Below are 13,591 nucleotides of genomic sequence, written 5' to 3'. Positions count from 1 at the left end.
TACAGCCTTACCTATGGATCTTGGGTCCATGAAATTAGGTATCAGCCTTCTCAGTGAGTATTTGTGTGTACGTCGCTAATATTTGTGAAACCTTTTCAGAGTTGCGTTCTGTGGGTGTCACTGAGTAGGCTGATACACCATTTAATTGACCAAATATCCACAGGTAACCCTATACATTGAAATATGAATGTTCAACATAGTAGTAGAAACACACATGCCCACCCACCTGAGGATCTGTCTTTTTCAGCAATCTATTTACTGTGTTTGAGGACTGCAAAATCTACTCAACATTGTCTTTCTGTTGGATCTATAAGAACGCTAAAGCTTTGTAAGGAATTTAACACATCTCGACACTTACACCACAGGAAAGATGTGTTTTTTTTGTGTGGAATTGAAAAGTAATTTGCTACAGTTGAAATGTTTTCAAATTAGATGCGAAGAAATGAAAGCAATTTCTGGGAAATGAACACAGATTATAGTGATATTATGTCTGATTTTGCAAACAAAGTACAGGTGTAATCTAGAGCCAAATGTTTTGATTTTTTAACCGGGGGCATCCTGAGGTGCGTTCAGTTTTCTTGAACGTTTGCTCCGTTGTGGAACGGTTTGTACAGAACGACACGTTTCCCCAAAACGTTCTTGAACAGACTGCGTTACGTTTGCTCCCATTTGGTGGGTGTGGTGAGGTGTAGCTTGAATAATTGAGTGACGTATTTAAATGGCAGTGGCCATGCTGACAGTATTCCTCAACCCAACCCCTCCCTGTTTTTTAACTGGTCGTTCAGTACAGCACCGTTTCAATTAAACTTTCCAGAATGTTAAAACATACTGAACACAGCCCTGCTATTGACACACTTGTCACATTCTGTTGCATAATTCAACAACAGCAATTGAGGCAGTCTATAGACAGTGCAGCTGAGTGTCAGTAGGTCTAGGCAGAGGAAGTTTTTGTGGTTTCAGCCCTATTCTATCCATTTATGTTGATATATTTATATATGCAAATACACCATTTGTATTTATGCAAACAAGGCACATATAATAGTCTTTATTTTAACACAAAATATTAAATAAATACCTGATACCATCAGAAAATGTATATGAGTGCATTCGAAAAAATAAAAAAAGACATTTGACAAATTGAGTACCAGAATTTTCACCAAAATCCCTGAACACCATATTTTTCCGTGCCAGTAAAATGTTTTATGGGCTATAATTTAGTCAATATTTGATGCATTTAAACATTTCAAACAGTTTGGAGTATCTTCATAAACTGTCAAAATGTTGCACTATTAGAATTGTTTTTAAACCTTTTAACAATTTTTATGACCTCTATTAGTAGGTTTACTGGTGAGCTTAATGTAAACCTTGCAATATGTATGTTAATGCCTCCCGGGTGGCGCAGTGGTCTAGGTCACTGCATCGCAGTGCTAGCTGCGCCACCAGAGTCTCTGGGTTCGCGCCCAGGCTCTGTCGCAGCCGGCCGCAACCGGGAGGTCTGTGGGGCGACGCACAATTGGCATAGCGTCGTCCGGGTTAGGGAGGATTTGGCCGGTAGGGATATCCTTGTCTCAGTATGTAAAAATTTTATAAAATGTATGCACTCTACTGTAAGTCGCTCTGGATAAGAGCGTCTGCTAAATGACTAAAATGTAAATGTAAATGTAATGCGAACAATAGGCTAAATGAACCTTTATTTAACTAGGCAAGTTAAACAAATTCTTATTTACAATGACGGCCTACCCCGGCCAAACCCGGACGAGGCTGGGCCAATTGTGCGCCACCCAATCACGGCCGGATGTGATGCAGTCTGGATTCGAACCAGGTACTGCAGTGACACCTCTTACACTGAGATGCAGTGTCTTAGACCCCTGCGTCACTCTGGAGCCCAAAATAAATAAAGAGGTGATTTCCCACAGTTAAAGTTCCCAAATATGAGCTACAACGCTAATATTTGTGTAAATTCTTCAGTATTGTAATCTGTGTCACAGAGTTGGCTGATATGCCATTTTATGGACTCAAGACCCATAGGTAAGGCTGTACAGTGCATGTAAGTATGCCCCCAACGCAATTCTGAAGTCTAATTTACCCACAGTGTGATTTCTACAGATTTGTACGTTTTTTTGTGTACAAAAACTTAACAAATGATTGTCTTTTGTTGAATTTATATAACAATATCCTAACCATTATCTTGTCCAAATATGGCATGTTTCCACTATTTGTATCCGTTTGCATCACTTTCAATTGGGGGACTTTTATTTGGAAGGCAAACCGCTAATTCCACTCATCGTTATTGTGGCTAACTTCACACATGTAACGTCTAACGTAGCCTCGCTTTCGGTACCGCTGAGTGCCAGCCTCCAGCCTCGATTGTTCAGAACCAATACTCAGTCTAGCACTATTAGCCCACAGAAGAAGTGAGATTTATGCTGCGTTTATAACCAAGTGGGAATTTACCACCATAGAGTTAGATAGAGGACTCTAGATGGATAAACCTCTTTTGGCATGGACATTGCCATTGAGGGCTTCCACAATTTTTAAGCAGTCAAATTGTTTGGCTTTCCTATGGGTGAATTCTATTCACGTCACCAAGTAACTGATTAAAACACACTGTTTTGCAATGAAGGTCTACAGTAGCCTCAACAGCACCCTCTATGGTAGCACCATGGTGTTGCCGGAGGACAGCTATTTTCCATCCTCCTCTGGGTACATTGACTTCAATACAAAACCTAGGACGCTCACAGTAATTCTGTGTAACGTCGGGTCCGGGGGCTGTGGCCGATGGAACCGGGGGTGCCTTAGCTGGATCGTCGGGCTTCCATGCCCTAGCCAGCTCGAGAGGTTTCCTTGCCCCGGTTGGCTCGGAAGGCGCCCATCCCACGTCAGGCCTCAGCCTGATCGTCAGGTTTTTACGCCCAGCCGGCTCGTCAGGCTGCTATGCCTCAGCCGGATTGTCAAGCTGTTACGCCTCAGCCGGATCATCAGGCTCCTACGCCTCAGCCGGCTCGCCAGGCTCCCATGCCTCTCCCAGTTCGTAGGGTTTTTACGCCCAGCCGGCTTGCCCGGTGGGACGCCGGGTGGCGCTCCTGGGGGGGTACTGTCACGCCTGCTCCCGCTCCCCCCCCCCCCCCCCGCTCGGGGGTGCCAGGCTGCCCTGCATTTCGTACTCCTGCCACCATCATTACACACACCTGCCTTCCCTTGTCACGCGCATCAGCAAATTATTGGACTCACCTGGACTCAATCCCCTGTTTAATACCCCCCCTATATTTGTCAGTTCCCCAGCTCTGTTCCCCGCTGCTGCATTAATTATCTTACGTCTGTGTTTTACCCGGTTCTAACGCTGTTCCTGTCCTGTTTTCATGTCTGTTCCGATTAAATGTTGATTCCCCGTACCTGCTCCTCGACTCCAGCGTCGTTCCTTACAAATATGGTGACAATGATGTAAGCTGTGTAGCGGTTCAAAATCAAATAACATTTTATTGGTCACGCATGGCTGCGGGAAGATGTTTTGGGGTGGGGGTGCTGAGGGGAGGGTATTTTTCTCCTCGTTCTGCTGACGTGTATTTTTCTCCGCTCAAACAGGAGTAATATAGCCCTAGTGCAATATTTTTATGGGGGGAATTTAGATTTTTTTTATTAAATGTTTTATATTAAATATTTTTTGTGTGATTTTTCCGGGGGTGCTGCAGCACCCTCAGTACCCCTACTTCCCACGGCTATGTGGTCGCATACACATACAGTATTTTGCAGATCTTATCGCAGGTGCAGCAAAATGCTTATGTTTATAGCTCCAACAGTGCAGTAATACCGGACAATTCAAAGCAATACACACAAAACCAAAACATCTGTTTGCTTAGAGGTTATGGTATGAAGTTTGGTTTGGAAAGTTTTTTTCGCCTGGTTACAGAGAGCTGTTGTGTTGCTCACTGAAGTCCACAAGCGAAGGTGAGAGGAGGAAAGCATGTAGATGAGAGAAGGAATTATACAACAAGCAAAGTGACGATGCTGTATGTGGCTGCTATAAAAGTGAACTGTGTGTGGGGCTGATCATTCTGCCGATTTTCTTCTGTTGCAAAACATTTCTTAAACGGAAGCAAATGTAACGAAACCGGGAGGGACCTACCTGGATTTGTTCAATAGAAACTCTTGTTTCAGTTGCAAAGAGGAAGGCAACTGTTTGGATTTGTCTCTCGACCTGTGCACCTGCATCATAAAGTTTTATTTGTAGGCTAGGTTGCAGCAACCGCATGATGGGTATCGGGCAACTTTGTGTGTCATGTTGTATGTATCATGTAGTAGCCTAAACCAATCAATGTTACATTGAGCTGGGTGATTGGAATATGAATGACAGTAATCCAATATCCTGTAATAGAAATATGGCCATGCTCATTTAAAAAATATATACACTGCTCAAAAGAATAAAGGGAACACTTAAACAACACAATGTAACTCCAAGTGAATCACACTTCTGTGAAATCAAACTGTCCACTTAGGAAGCAACACTGATTGACAATAAATTTCACATGCTGTTGTGCAAATGGAATAGACAAAAGGTGGAAATTATAGGCAATTAGCAAGACACCCCCAAAAAAGGAGTGATTCTGCAGGTGGTGACCACAGACCACTTCTCAGTTCCTATGCTTCCTGGCTGATGTTTTGGTCACTTTTGAATGCTGGCGGTGTTCTCACTCTAGTGGTAGCATGAGACGGAGTCTACATCCCACACAAGTGGCTCAGGTAGTGCAGCTCATCCAGGATGGCACATCAATGCGAGCTGTGGCAAAAAGGTTTGCTGTGTCTGTCAGCGTAGTGTCCAGAGCATGGAGGCGCTACCAGGAGACAGGCCAGTGCATCAGGAGACGTGGAGGAGGCCGTAGGAGGGCAACAACCCAGCAGCAGGACCGCTACCTCCGCCTTTGTGCAAGGAGGAGCACTGCCAGAGCCCTGCAAAATGACCTCCAGCAGGCCACAAATGTGCATGTGTCTGCTCAAATGGTCAGAAACAGACTCCATGAGGGTGGTATGAGGGCCCAACGTCCACAGGTGAGGGTTGTGCTTACAGCCCAACACCGTGCAGGACGTTTGGCATTTGCCAGAGAACACCAGGATTGGCAAATTCGCCACTGGCGCCCTGTGCTCTTCACAGATGAAAGCAGGTTCACACTGAGCACATGAGCACATGTGACAGACGTGACAGAGTCTGGAGACGCCGTGGAGAACGTTCTGCTGCCTGCAACATCCTCCAGCATGACCGATTTGGCGATGGGTCAGTCATGGTGTGGGGTGGCATTTCTTTGTGGGGCCGCACAGCCCTCCATGTGCTCGCCAGAGGTAGCCTGACTGCCAATAGGTACCGAGATGAGATCCTCAGACCCCTTGTGAGACCATATGCTGACACATGCACATTTGTGGCCTGCTGGAGGTCCAGTGCACCTCCTTGCACAAAGGCGGAGGTAGCGGTCCTGCTGCTGGGTTGTTGCCCTCCTACGGCCTCCTCCACGTCTCCTGATGCACTGGCCTGTCTCCTGGTAGCGCCTCCATGCTCTGGACACTACGCTGACAGACACAGCAAACCTTTTTGCCACAGCTCGCATTGATGTGCCATCCTGGATGAACTGCACTACCTGAGCCACTTGTGTGGGTTGTAGACTCCGTCTCATGCTACCACTAGAGTGAGAGCACCGCCAGCATTCAAAAGTGACCAACACATCAGCCAGGAAGCATAGGAACTGAGAAGTGGTCTGTGGTCACCACCTGCAGAATCACTCCTTTTTTGGGGGTGTCTTGCTAATTGCCTATAATTTCCACCTTTTGTCTATTCCATTTGCACAACAGCATGTGAAATTTATTGTCAATCAGTGTTGCTTCCTAAGTGGACAGTTTGATTTCACAGAAGTGTGATTCACTTGGAGTTACATTGTGTTGTTTAAGTGTTCCCTTTTATTTTTTTGAGCAGTGTATATATTTGGCAGTTAAATGCAATTACAAAATATTATTTTTTTAAAGCAATCTATTAATATGGTTTTTGAACACTATCATTTGTTTACAAGCCTGATAGTTGTACTTTTAATTTATGGCTTGTTGGCCATCAGCCAATCGGGTGTTTCTAAACTAGTTCAAACCACCTGAATGCATCCAACTGTTATTTACGACTTCACTAGTAAATTCCCACCTCTCACTTGGAGCTCAAGACTGATACATTAGTTTCCCACTAGTAATTACCAGTTAGGGGGCGTTCAAATACATTTTTCCCAGTCCTATATGGTAAACATAGAGAATGATAGAGATATCATATGTATACAGTATGTGTCCCATTATGGCACTTGTGAGTGTAGGGGCAGCGCCATTGAGGCCATCTCCATTTTGAAGTAGTGAATGTTCTACTTCTACTACTTCTATGAAACAAACTGAAAGTGTGCATACTGCAATCTAGAGTGTGTTATTTGAACAAGTATAAAGCCAAGGATAGTGATTTCCTGATGCATACAGTTATGGAATGTTTGCTCACAAGTATAATTCATTGGCTGATCCCTCCTGATGACATGGATGGAATCATGTGATCCTTCCTTCACCCATAGGAAGCTCCACCCAGTTGACTACTTTAAAATGGTGGAGTCCTCAATGTCCATGTCAAGACTGGTTTTATCCATCTGAGTCCTCTAGCTAACAATCGGGTGGTAAATTCCCACTTCCCACTTGGTTATGAACTCAGCATTATACCCGCCACGCATACTTGTGGCCACTTCATAGAGAAGAGCTATGGAGACATGACCCGTTTTTCTTTAAAATAACACCGGGACAGGCAGACAGACACATCTTTTCAAAATGAAAAAGCATCCGATGCACATGTTGGACCATTCGTGATTTTATTTAGATGCTTCGGTGTACTGTTAAAACGGTAAGAGCAATTTCATTATTGTGCTAGCCTATTCTTTGTCAGAGCTCGGCTAAATGGCAATTGTTTACAAACGCATAGGCTAATGCTAAATTGTAACGGTTTTAGTTCCTAGAGTGTGCGAAAGGTTGAAAGTGTGGATACTTTGTAGTCTATTTTTTTCTATTTTACCTGACCTTTGTTTTGCCACAGCTGGTTCCCCGTTCCCATGGTGAAGCATAGCAGACTCACTACTTCAAGCCAAAGAGGGAGCCTGCCTAGTATTGATCAATTTGTGATAGAATGAGCAATAAACTGTTCATGTATGACATTAGACTGGCCATATATTTTCCTTGCACGGTGAGCAATTATGGGCAACTGCAATTTTCATTCTCGAAGAAGATTGGAAAAAGACAAATGCAGCAAAAATGATATGAATTAGTTTATTCCTACTTCGAGCCTATTCATTGCCAAGTATCAGCCCCAATCATTTACAACGTGTGTCAGAATGTATTCAAACGGACATAAATGATCATTCGTTGCTGAATATCATGATTCATTGCTGAATATCCTGATATTAAACTGCTGTTACTTGGGTTACTAAACCCCAAGGTCCTAGGCCGTCCTATATAGAAAGTTAGATTTTGCAATGGTATGTGTAGGTGTAAACAAATAGTCCTACCGGTAAAAATGATTCGCCTTTTGTTTTGGTTGTTTACTTTTTTGTGGGGAGTGGTGGGTAACAATAACGACAGAATTCCCCCGCCTTACATAACTAATGGCAATCAGGACCAACTGCAGAATTCAGTACAGGACATTGCAACCACTGAGGCAGATGTTTTTGGCCTGTGGCTGTAATCCAAGATCAAGGGAATCAAATCCAAGCCTAAAAGCAGCAGATATATATATAGATGGACCGTCTCACTGTAAAACATTTTACCACTGTACGTAGTCCAAGCCTGGTAGTCTATTGAAATTAATAAATTAGCCTCCCTGGATGTTAGACTAATTTAAGTTGCATTGTGTGTGTTTGTGCAAGAGTGCAGCTGTGGCAGTATGTGGTTGAACTTTTATTGTGCGTACACGGTCTCTTCCTGACCGCCATCCTACTTCACTGTAGGTGCAAGCCTACAATATGTACTGGGATGGATGAGGAAGAGCAGAACCGCTATGTGGCCCAGCTGAAGGAGGAGTTTGACAGCTGTGACACCACAGGCACTGGTTACCTGGACAAGGAAGAGTTGTCATCCCTTTGTCACAAGCTATCCCTGGATGCTCACCTTCCCTTACTGTTGGACACCTTGCTAGGACCACACCACTATGCTCGGGTATGAGACCAGACCACCTTAGTAACAACAAATATCCCTTACCAGCAGTTCATTAAAACATATGTAAAGCTCTGAAATGCATAGTTATAGTAAAAGTGTAGTAGTTGTATAATAGCTGTGTTATGACCACTCTACATTTTGTAATAGTTCTTAGGTAAGCCTGTATGCTCATTTGAAATCTCAAATCAGAAGCCCAAGACATTTTTTATCATGTTGCTGCCCTATTGACAGAACAGTAGTCATGTCTCACACTGTTGACAATTAACTCACTTTCCTTCTGTTATGCAGGTGAATTTTGAGGAGTTCAAAGAAGGCTTTGTAGCTGTGTTATCACACTCTCTGGACTTCAGCACCTCAGAAGAGGAGAGCAGCTACCTGGAGCCAGGTAAAGCACGCATGCTGAGGGGTGAGGGGATTGATGTATGTCTGGTTTTCATTGATTACACGGCTGTGCAAACTGATTGAATCCAATGAAATCAGTTGTTTATATACCCAAGTAGTTTAGATTGCTGTTTATATTTGTTCATGGGCCCTATGTGGGGGATTTGATAAGATTGCTTTATGTAAACAATGTATCCTTGTGGATAACGGCAAACCTTGGGGTCATTGATTTTATAATTTACGTTTTCAATGTTTGACAAAGGCACTGACTGAGGCTGAGACTGGAGCCATTGTAGTCTACCTAAGTTAGTTTGTCATCATTAAAAGCACACTAAAAAGCATTACTTAGTCAAGTAGTGTTTTGGTCTATTCTGCTTGTTTGTCTACTGCCCGGGTGGGTGACCATGAGCTCACCGAAATTAGGTAAATACTAGTGGAGACATCAAAGGGATACAGTATATTTAGTATTTTCCCTCCCTAAAGAAATATAGTTGATCATGTTAATAAGCTCTGTCCTTATTAGCCCCAGGCTGGATTATATTCTCTAACAAATACAGATTCAAATATATTACACTTCCTGTACCTTTAACAAATCCTAACTCAGTTGAGATATCATTTATTATACAGCTTTTCACTTTATATGATTTCTGAATGATCTTTGACAACTGTTTTATAGTATTTTGAAATGTGTTTCTTCAGTTGGGGATTGTAGGGGATTGCAGTAGGAGGATCTAGGAGGGCAGCAGAGTTCCCTCATTTTCCCCAGAATGTTACAGTATGATGAAGTTTATTGCCAAGTTAGTTTCGGGACATGCCCTTTTAAAGAATGTGTTTAACAATGTTTTTGGCTAATCTCTGGTTATACAATCTCTAATTTAGACCTTCACTATAGACTCTCTCCCTTGTTACTTTGTAACTAAACATTGCCAAGCTTCTGTGAGAATATGTTTGCAGTTGTAATTGTGGGCAGAAAAATGCCCAGCTGGTCTAAAATATTTCTTTCTATATAAAGGCATTCTGCTGTAATAGCATAGTAGACACCATTTAACCACTGCATCTCTCTCTGTCCTTCCCCACCTCCTTTCTTTCCTCTCCTCTCCAGTTGTTCCTGAGGAGGTGAAGCCCAAGTTTGTGAAGGGAACCAAGCGCTACGGCCGGCGGTCTCGTCCTGACAGGCCCGACTCTGAGCTCCCAGCTGAATTAGAGGACTCTCCTCCTTTCAGGACAGAGCAGAAGGAGCTCTCTCCCGCTGGCGTGAGGAGGGCCAAACTCCGACGCTCCACTTCTCTGGAGAGTGTCGAGGTAAGAGATGTGCTCCTAATCCCTCCCTCTCGCCCTCTGTCTGCTGTGTTTACATTGTGGTCGTGCACCATCATTTGAGAGATGCCAACAAAGATAGCTGACTCTTGAGTTCTCAAGCTTGGGCCAGGGCCTAGAGAATATCTGACTGTTTGGAGAGAAATTCCCAACTCAGTGCTTCACTTCCATTTCCCTCATGTGTACCCAATGAATGGTGCATTGTGCTGGTGCTGGGTGAGGCCTGTCTCAAATATACAGTATATGTTTCCGGCCGACACACTCTTCAGACAGAGTGGGAGAGTAGAATCTCAGGAGTACATGGGGTTTTGGGCAGACGGTCCTACTCCACACTCAGGAAGTGGGATTATATGGAATGTGCTACTGGCAGCCCTCATTGGTGGCCCCCGCTTCCACCCCACACCATCCATCCCTCACTGTTTGGCTAAGGATCAAAGATGTGTCCCTCTGTTTCGTCCTCTCTCCCTTCTTCCATGGCTTATTCTTTCATTGGTTCCAATAGTTTCATCACATTTTATTACATTGTTTTTAGGTGTGAAATGACAGTAATGAGGCCCAGGAAAAGTCATGGTTGGGGGTTGCTGTGTGCTTATCTCACAACATCATGTCTATTGAAGGCCCATTGTTTTGGGCTCTAAATTGTATAACAGTAGAGGACAAGTGAAGGAAAGGTCATGGTGGTGGGTGACGGGGGGTATCTGTCAGTGTTAAAAGTGTTAAAGATGCAGTGTGAAATCCCTGCTGAGAGTGAAATGTTTGGGGCCCTTTTGCCGTCGGCCACCGTTGTTCGCTGCCTCTCTGTGTGTGTACATAGTTTGTGTGTGTTTTGAGTCTGGATTGAGTAGGTTACTTGAAGTAAGAGTTGCATGATGGAGATTTTGATTTTGAAAATATACATTTTGCACATTTATCTACGAATATTCATACATAAACTACATAATACACAACAAGCAAGGGTTGACTTGTCTGCCGCTTCCTGTTAACACAGCTCTCATTTTAGAAACCTATTCGGTTATCCCAGATTTTCTTTCCCATTTGAAATATTTAGATATTTTATGTAACGCTGCATTGACTATCTCTGATAGCTTGAGAGATTACGTCCTTCCAAAGCCTCTCTCTCCCTCGTCAGGCCATAGTGCCAGATAGATGCCTGTGCCATGTTTCTCATTAAGCTCCCCACCAATAATCTCTTTTAAATAGTTAACATTTCCAGCAGTTTAAGACAATACGTAAGCAGCTTTAATCCTTGTTGGATTCCTAGTTACTGGAAGATAGAGAGGGAACTACTGTATGGCATCCCTGTCACATTGTTGGTTACAGGAGATAGGTCTCTCCTTGGTAACAGGAACATACAGTCTGGGTGAACTATGTGATTGGGGTGGATTAATTGGGCTGGGGAGTTGATAAATCGTTCACCGCTGTTGGGCTGAAACGTACGTATTTCTTGTGAAAGTATTGTGGTGGAATATCGCCAACAGCTAGCCCATGTTAGGTAAATAATTGAACCGGTCCTGTTAAATATTTCACACAAGCTCACACTCCTCTTTACGTCACTTTAACCTACGTTTATGTCTACACATCCTCCTACGATGCAGCGTGCCGTCCGGGTTAAATTCCTGAAGGACCCTTCTCAAGGACATGTTAATATTAGTGTCCCATTAGGCTGGCTTGCTTAATTTAGCACTGGTTTCCACTCACCTTTACCTCACATTCTATTTGTTGAGAATTCTTTAACATGCTCTCTATTCAGACAGATAATTCCTTTTTGTCAGGTTAAAGCTGGTTGTCAAGAGTCTTCAATCTATTGTTGACTTACAGACATAAACAATATGATTTCATTCATCCAGCTGAAATGATTGCTTTTGAATGTTTATTCTTTGATATGTTGAGAGGATTAGTCATGTCTTACCCTTCTCAGCTGTCTACATCACTTCCCACCATTTTGTGTTGGTACAGAGTTTGATTATATTTATTAAGCCTCGAGCCACTGTAGTAAGGAGCACAATGGTGCTCTCCGACCCCGAAGTGGTGCTGATGACAACAATAATAAATTCACTGACCAAGTGTAGCCCTGCCATGTGTTGGAGAGAACCAAAATGATTAGATGGGGAGAGAGAGGTATAACAAGAATGAGAGAGAGAGTAGCCAATACTGAAACCCTCACAGTGTTCCCGTTTGAAAAGCCTTTCATGGATGAGTTACGTAATATTGTTCAATATTTAAAGCTGATGATAATTGACGGTGGCTTGTTGCGTCATGATGAGCGGCCTGTTTCTGATGTGGTGCTGCAGCTTGGGGCCATGCCCGATATCTTATAATGAAGCTATGAAATGAATAGACCCATCTTCCACATGGGATTGATTGAAATGATACCGTACATTTCAAAGATTTTGAGGGGGAAAATTTGACCTTTGAACCAAGATGGGTAGTAACCGATTCTCCCACAAATTCTGTCTGTTTTAGGTGTTACCAGGATTAATTTGGTTACATAATTATGGAATTTGGTATTATATAATAAACTGAAGTTATGCATTTCATTCTACAAAGTTCTTTGGAACTTGCCTCTATGTACCACTGGTTGGCGCTAAAACGCAACACACCAAAGATTGGAAAGGGAACATAGCGACAACCATAATGGGTTAGATTACATTTTTTATTTCACTGTGGTTAGCAAAGGTACTTCACCTTGAATTTATTTTACACACTAGATATTTGGCTTTACACGACATTTATGAATTGTAATCCTCACGACAGTCCCTTGACAAAGCTATGTCTGATACAAAATCATGCGAATATTCATCCTTTAAAAAAGTTAAGATATTGTGTTATAAACCCTGTAAGTGTGCCTCCCAGCCTGAAAGAGAGACTGCTATGAGTAAGACGGTACTCAATAATTAACTTCCATAACTAATCCATTGCTAACTTCAGCTGAATTTCATTACTTCAGATAGGCTATTATGTAGACCATAATTAGTAAGATTCTGCAGTAAGTATACACACACACACACACACACACACACGTGGAGGATGCCCTAAGCTCCTCTGTGTGAGAGTCAACGGCCACATGTGCTGCTGGGGATTACCAGTCTACTCTCGAGCCTGCTGGAATCACAATCTGCTGGTTGTTTTTACTCAGTGTAGCAGAAGTAATGTTGGCATGGTGGAATTCCTTATGGTCAGTTCATTCCCAGCTAGCACATTTGGTTCCTTGGAAGTTGCGGGAACGTATGTTTTTGGTTTCACATTGGTTGTGGAAACGAAGTCATACTTCAAAACTGAACGTTTTTTACAGATGGGCTATGTACAGGTGCAATGATCTGTAAGCTGCTCTGACAGCTGATCCTTAAAGTTAGTGAGGGAGATATGAGTCTCCAGCTTCAGTGATTTTTGCAATTCGTTCCAGTCATTGGCAGCAGAGAACTGGAAGGAAAGGCGGCCAAAGGAGGAGTTTGCTTTGGGGGTGACCAGTGAAATATACCTGCTGGAGTGTGTGGTGGGTAGTATATGGGGTTTTGGTGTCAAAACGGATGGCACTGTGATAGACTGCATTCAATTTGCTGAGTAGAGTGTTGGAGGCTATTTTGTAAATGACATCGCCGAAGTCAAGGATCGGTAGGATAGTCAGTTTTGCGAGGGTATTTGACAACATGAGTGAAGGATGCTTTGTTGCGAAATAGGATGCCGATTCTAG

The 13,591-nt window shown here is 43.1% G+C and overlaps 1 protein-coding gene across 2 annotated transcripts in view; it reads left to right on the top strand.

Annotated features, from left to right (window-relative positions):
• The first annotated feature begins 6,605 nt into the window (after window positions 1-6,605).
• Window positions 6,606-13,591, top strand: part of LOC129836232 (ninein-like protein) — a 54,598-nt gene continuing 47,612 nt past the window's right edge. For both annotated transcript variants that reach the window (XM_055902116.1, XM_055902115.1), the window contains exons 1-4: window positions 6,606-6,898; window positions 7,995-8,202; window positions 8,491-8,587; window positions 9,686-9,885. In XM_055902116.1, coding sequence (XP_055758091.1) covers window positions 8,020-8,202; window positions 8,491-8,587; window positions 9,686-9,885 — 480 coding nt within the window. In that variant the 5' untranslated portion in view covers window positions 6,606-6,898; window positions 7,995-8,019. The remainder of the gene's footprint in view (window positions 6,899-7,994; window positions 8,203-8,490; window positions 8,588-9,685; window positions 9,886-13,591) is intronic.

Source organism: Salvelinus fontinalis, chromosome 37, assembly GCF_029448725.1.
Source record: "Salvelinus fontinalis isolate EN_2023a chromosome 37, ASM2944872v1, whole genome shotgun sequence".
In the NCBI taxonomy this organism is placed as follows: Eukaryota; Metazoa; Chordata; class Actinopteri; order Salmoniformes; family Salmonidae; genus Salvelinus; species Salvelinus fontinalis.
This window is presented reverse-complemented; position numbering and strand designations above follow the sequence as displayed.